Source organism: Lampetra planeri, chromosome 5, assembly GCF_965212315.1.
Source record: "Lampetra planeri chromosome 5, kcLamPlan1.2.h2, whole genome shotgun sequence".
Lineage (NCBI taxonomy): Eukaryota > Metazoa > Chordata > Hyperoartia > Petromyzontiformes > Petromyzontidae > Lampetra > Lampetra planeri.
Window position 1 is genome coordinate 23,575,436 of NC_136111.1, and position 7,186 is coordinate 23,582,621.

General features: G+C 42.4%; 1 protein-coding gene across 1 annotated transcript; it reads right to left on the reverse strand.

The window, feature by feature from the left end:
• Positions 1 to 1,691: 1,691 nt before the first annotated feature.
• PHF5A (PHD finger protein 5A) lies at positions 1,692 to 6,879 on the reverse strand. The gene is made up of 4 exons (XM_078595057.1): positions 6,686 to 6,879; positions 4,306 to 4,329; positions 3,601 to 3,767; positions 1,692 to 2,333 (listed from the first exon to the last, which is right to left on the reverse strand). Exons 1-4 carry the CDS (start codon positions 6,735 to 6,737, stop codon positions 2,244 to 2,246), a joined length of 333 nt encoding a protein of 110 aa, XP_078451183.1. The 5' UTR covers positions 6,738 to 6,879; the 3' UTR covers positions 1,692 to 2,243.
• Between the last annotated feature and the right edge of the window lie 307 nt (positions 6,880 to 7,186).

A 7,186-nucleotide genomic window follows, 5' to 3' on the forward strand; every position in this document is an offset into this window, starting at 1 on the left:
CTCGGACCGCATCCGTGAACATAAAGCAAACCTGAAACACGGTAGGACAAACACCTCAGCCGTGGCAGATCACTGCTACAATTCAGTGGGCTCACATGACATTGACTTCTCCAAGACGGAGGTTCTCTGCAAGCCATCTGGCTACCATGAGAGATTCGTTCATGAGGCGATCCACATATACAAACACAGAGACAATTTCAACCGAGAAGATGGATTCTGGCTCAGCAATCATTGGAGGGACGTAATAAACCATTTCGGATCTTAACTGATTGTTGTTCACGTTTACGGTGACTTTCAGACCGCAGTCCACTCACTGGCATTGACTGTGTATCTTGTGTTCTCCACAGGGAATGCATTATTTGCTCCGCTGCGGGTCTCCTGCTTCTACATACTATTAACATTCCCTCCCTTTGTTAATGCTACCCCCTACCCCCTCCCTTTGATGCTGCTAATCCTGCATAATGCATGGGCATAATGACTTTGAAACCCCCCAGCCCACCTCCTACGCATTTGCAATAAATATGCTAAATTCCTCTTGATATGCAAATTATTTTGTCAAGGCGCTCTTCTTCCACCTCCAACCCAGCTTATATATGCTAAATTCCTCTTGAAATGCAAATTATTTTGTCAAGGCGCTCTTCCCCCCCTCCAACCCAGCTTAAAAAGACGTTCCAAGCCTGGGGTTGTCATTCAGACTCTGTCTTCTCGACAGACCTGTTCTTCACCTGAGGACGGCTTCTTGCGTTGTGGCCAAAACGTCGTGAGAATTATTTTATTATGTTTTATTTTTATTATTTAATTACTTCCCTTCTACGTGACTTTACCGAAAGAACCAAGATGAATCCCTGCAGTCACGAAAGCTTTAAATCGAAATTTATCCATACTTTGTAGAGTACTGCGAATATTTGGCCTCGAGTGGTTGAAAAGGGTAACGTGAAGCCCCTACACAACATAAACAATACAAAATATCGACATTTCACAAGCTTGATCACATTAATTGCTGTAGCACCGACTGGCCGCTCACCACTACTGCCAGAATGACCTTCACTCGAGTAAACCCCAACGGGTATCTGGTCTACCTTTTCACGTTGACCACACGTGTTGGAAGAGTTGGTCGTACCCATTTCACGCCACCACATGCGACTATCCGATTGATACAATGCGAGATATCAATCTATACTTCTGGGTGGAGAGGTTGGAGGAGGAGAAATTTGCCCCGTTGCTTCTATTGCCGAGCTGGGAGATGGAATAGAACTAGCGACCTCCGGATTGAAAGTTCAGCACGCTAATCATGACACCACAACAGCTCGCCAATGCACAATTACACCCTATCTATAGTTTGTTCTCCTTTCCGTGATCTCTCATTACGAGTGGGGAAAGTGAGATTTAATTAAGTGGAGACTGATGAGCAGTATATTTTTAGCACAACTGCCATAGGCAACCTTGGATGATACAACTGTAATCTCCACTTCATGACTTTAAAATGCATCTACATTTGTATAAATATATAATGGGCTGCTCAATTGACATCTCATAACAAATTACCTTGCTTTGTACAGCTGCCAAGCTCAATACACAAATCAACTGCCAGGTGAAAATATCGCTTGAATTTTGCTGGTACTCAACACCACAGAATGAACACATGAAATAAGATTGACCAATAACACAATCCATTCGCAAACATCTGGAGCTTATTTTATGAAGTTTAAAGTTTAATTTCAATTTCTGTAAGAATAAAACAATGTTTAAGAGATTTTTAATATATCCAGTTCAGAATCTTGAGCGTGAAGCCATCAACTTTATTTACGAGTTAAACATTAAAGTACAATTCCTGCGTATTTCTTTTAACCCCCAGAGAGGCCAGGGAATTAACTGATAACATCCGAGAACATGCAGGTATGACTTGATGATACGGCTTCCCTGCCCTTCGCATCTTCTGGGACAAAGTGAATAAAAACAACTTCCAAACGCAGTAAAGTCCTGGACCACGCAGGGCACAATGTATCACATTTCCCACATGGTATGCTAAGATCATCATGGCTGCAAACAGGATTCCACACGAATATACAATGTGACCATCATATCACACAGTGCAAGCCAATGGTAATAATGTTCTTATTTTTAAAGAAATTATCCACAAAATTTTCGTCAGACAATCGCAAGAAAATAGGCATTCCATCATATTTAAAAACACATTAGAAAAAAACTTAAATGTGAGTGGTGTGTCATGATGCTGGGAAAGGTTATCGTTTCTTGAATCCATATTTTTTGCGTTCATAAAACAAATCTGTTTTAGAGCTTCCAAGGTTCACAATCTTGGGACAACCATCTCTCTGAAAACAGAAAGAAAAATACATAAACAATGAAATTAACAATGAACTTTACAATATGGACATAAGTAAAGCAGAACATTTTTAAAGAAATACACAGGTCACAAAATAACAGTTATGATTAACACATAACATTAAACTCAACATGACACTAATAATCGTATCACAGCTATCAACACCACATCATAAAGATGAGTCTCCCTATGACGTGCCAGTTGTAGGGGTTATTTGACCATATTTCACTATGCTGTTCAGTGTAGACTGAAGGCAGGGAGTATAGAAATGGGAGCATGGTACATGTCAACAATGGATTTTTCTGCATTGCCTTCCACTGCCAACATATGAAGCAGCCCATAACACCTGTAAATGTATGCATAGTGCTCGCCCATCCAAGCTCACCTCTGCGTAGCTTTGGAGATAATGAGATCAGGCACATTCCAGGTGAGAAACATTCTAAAACCAGTTGCTAGAGGATAGTCTCAAAGGCCCAGAACGTTAAGCAGCCAGCAACCAACTGTCCAAAGTTGTAAAAGTTAAGAGTTCACACGTTGTAGGTTTTTACCCTTTTAAACTGGTACAAAACTGACACCTTTATTCAAGGCATCATGTTTGCAATAACCACAACACAAGTAGTAAAAAAAGCAAACAAAAAGAAACAACTCTGATAATGATAATAATATGCACTGCATATTATTAGCATTATCAGAGTTGCTTCTTAATAATATGCACTGCATATTATTATCATTATCAGAGTTGCTTCTTTTTGTTTGCTTGTTTGACTACTTGTGTTGTGGTTATTGCAAACATGATGCCTTGAATAAAGGTGTCAGTTTTGTACCAGTTTAAAAGGGTAAAAAAACCTACTTCTATATTTTGCCACTGGTAAAAGAGATCTCAGTGTAAATGAGTTCACACGTTGATTACAGCAAGGTTATAAGGAGCTTGGGAAAATAAACTATGGCAGGGAATTCCAAAGTTGAGCAGTGCGAGGGGAGAAGCAGAATGGGTAGTGCTTTGGATTTCAGCGTGATGGTTCAACACAATTTAGATGAGATAAGAGAGTCACAGTCTGGTAGACCAAGTCCTCAACATGGCTGAAGTAATCAATGAGTCAAATTAACGACACTGCGGTATCAGCGATAGAAGTGTGACAAGATGACTGACCCCCAGTGATGAAGTATGAGAGAATCAGTAAGTGCATCAAACTATTGCTTTACAGCCAATTCTATGAGCGATATCCCAACCCAAGGTGCAGTAGGGTCACACTCACATCCTTCTCCTGGATGGTGCACTCCTTGCAGTAGTACGCGTCCGAGACTCCGGGGCCCCCGCAGATCACACAGCGGCCTTGGTACGAGCCATAATTGCACTCGTCACAGATGCGCACGAGCGTGCAGGGCCGCACGTACGAGTCGCAGATCACACACTTTCCATCGCCTGCGCACAAGGGGACATCAGCACAATGCAGTGAGAGGATGAGGACGGCGAGACGAATCTCAGGGGTTAACAGACTGGTTCGCATCAAATCATAAATTAAGGAACAAAGAAGAACGCATGAACGGCGATACCCATCTCAGCCAAGATGAAAGAAAGTTGACTAAAATGACTAGGGCATGTTAGGGTTAGGAGTTAATGGTGTGCATCTCAGACAAACTAACAGAGTTAACTCACATGGTTAGGAGAAGTCAAAAGAAGACAGGACAGTCACATTGGAATAAGTGAGGTGATGAATGGTTAAGATTCCGGAGCAGGCTGGAACCCTAATGAATATGGACGTGGTATACACTGCCTATAATACAAACACAGAATATAACCATTTAACAGCTATAAATTAGCACACCAACAATTGTTTTTATTGTTATGGCTGCGTTACGGACAAAGAATACGAAGGACATTTTTGTTTATGCAGGCAAATAGCATTGATGACAAATACAGCACTGATATGAATATGGAGTAAAATTTAAATTGTACTTACATTTCTCACAGAGTCTGCCAATGGCTGCAAAACAAGAAGGGTAAGGAGCGGTATTTATATACTCTTTGGGTCTTTCAGTAAAGTCACGTAGATAGAAAAATGAATATGGACGTGGTATACACTGCCAATGGTAGTAACATTGTAATTTAATAACATGCAGATGCCCTAAGATAATTGGAGACATTATTCCAAGTGCCATGTTTACCAACACGAATGCATTTTTTGTGAAATTTCTGCCAGTAATGTGTGCTGACAGCGATTATGCTCAAATTTCTGAATGTCACCGTGATAACTAAAACAGCTCTGTGCACCCTCATGAAGCTATTACACTACAATATAGTAAATTAGCGTTATGCCTAACCCACTTAACTCAGTACGTCTTCCTGACAAAACGAGGTAAATAAGTCAACAATTCTCCAAAAGATAATACAATGTACTGATCCAGGTCATTAACAGAATTAACCAAACAGCAAAACTAAATTTGATATGCTACTGCAGAACACAATTATAGTCTCAAATCGCAAACTGGGCCGTGGTTTTCAGGAGACGGCAGAATACAGGAAAGGGGCCATCCATTTAGTACGTACGCATGGAGGGGGGCGGTTAACCCAAATGTGTACGCTTGCGTATGGAGGTCTACTGACAATGTACATACGCATAGGAAACGCGAAACGCGGGGGGGGGGGGGAGTGAAGCCTCGCTAATAATTTGTCTACATTGGCCTTCAAATTAGTTAGTCCGGCGGTGGACTGTTTGCTCAAACACGTTTATATTACACTGAGATCTCTTTTACCAGTGGCAAAATATAGTAGTAGGTTTTTACCCTTTTAAACTGGTACAAAACTGACACCTTTATTCAAGGCATCATGTTTGTACGCCTTCTGGTGTCATCTGGTCCAACACCAATGGGGACTAGGCTCTAAAGAAAGCCGTCTCAGGTGTGGACCAATCAACTTCAAGGGCAGTGCATATTATTATCATTATCAGAGTTGCCTCTTTTTGTTTGCTTTTTTTACTAGTTGTGTTGTGGTTATTGCAAACATGATGCCTTGAATAAAGGTGTCAGTTTTGTACCAGTTTAATAGGGTAAAAACCTACTACTACGTTAATATTAATCGTTGATCGTTTCTGCGTGTATTAAATATCGGCCGTTCTATAGGATTCGGGGGGTACGTCAAGCGTACGTAGGCAGTTGGGGGGGGGGGGGTGTAAAAAGTGCGCGTGCGTACAGGGAGGAAGGGGGGGGTCAAGTTGACAGATTTTTGCGTACATACTAAATGGATGGCCCCAAATGGGTTTTGCAATTCTGAATGCAGAGAATAGTTTTTCCACCCCATCAGCCTGGGTTTTCTCTCAAGGTCCCTCCTGTACCTTCCCACAAGTGAATTGCCAAACCTCCCAATGATAGACCCACGTGAAATAAACCTAAGACTCAGTGAGCCATCCCTCGTTTATTATATTTAATCGTGTGCGATAAGCAACCATCTCACTAACACGCATGGGCACAGAACTTCGTAATGGAACTGCAATGGTGTCTGGGTGCTGAGTAATGACAAACAAAATCAGAATCTTTATTTAGACTGAAGGAATCCGATTATCTATAAAGCTATTTTTCGCAGATGTCCAGAATGGGTTGTAGAATCCGTTCAGCTCTGCCAGATTAAAGGTGTGTGCATGTAACCCTACAATTAGGGTTTACAATAAAGATTAAGTCAAAGTGAAGTCTTGATAAATGAGCATTGAGGCTGTGGCATCTTCTGTTTAGCGCCCTAAGCCAGTGATACAAATTCATCATTTCTCTGACGAGTCCATCCATAGGATCTGTTGAAATCCCAGAGGTACTCAACATGCCGTTTTATCTAAAGGTTTCTAGATTAACTTTAGTCTACGAAGTTTGTTCCTTGGCATTTTTAAAGCATCCGATTTCAACTTTACCTTGATTGCCACATTGCATTGACATAATTTATTAGCTCAAACCACGTCTAAATCAACTTAACTTTGAACATCGTTGCGAGTTATTAAAGAGTGACGTTCATGTAATTACATCTGGATTGTGAATCACTCAGACCACTTGCTTCGGATCTGCACTGGAGTCCCAAGCGCTGCTCTTACACCCGCAAACACGCGATCCGGTGACAAGCTTATTTACCTCTTGCGGTTAAACAATCGAAGACAAAAACTACACAACAATCAAAAACAGCAGCAGCAAGAGTAACATTAAGCGCAAGTTAACCGCGAAGACACTGAGAAGAGGCCTGCCCTCGCGTGGGAGCCTGCGTCTCGCCTAGTGTCGACCCGCGTGCGGCGACGCCTCGCGAGGGGAACCCTCGGGAGAAAACTCGACAACACGGACGAGAGAGGTGGGTCGCTCTTCTCTTACCCACGCCGGCTTGTTTGCGGCAAAAGATCAGATCGGGATGATGTTTGGCCATTTCCCGCGCTCGCACGCCACGAGAGCCACAGAGACACACTTAGTCTCCACCCACAATGCCCCTCGCGCCTTACGGTTCTTGGGTTTCCGCGGCAAAGCGCCCATTGGCCCTACCCACTGGATACAGCACTTGCGTTGTGAAGGAGAAATCTACTCCACTAACGAGAATATATACGGTGAACAAACAAGGACAGTCGTCATCGTAAACGTCTTATGAGGACCACTTTATAAAAAAGCCAACAGGAGCTCATCAGATTCCTCCATGAGAAATTATTCCGATTCTGTATAAAAATAGGCCTTGAGACATCACTGCCCTGCAATAGCCCGATGGGTACCACCAGGGTAGGGTGGCAGTAGGAGCAGCAGCAGCAGGGGACGGTGATCCCACTCAAGCGGTGCATTTCTAAATCACAAACGTGCGAAAGCGAGGTCAGTCGTAGCATTTTCTCA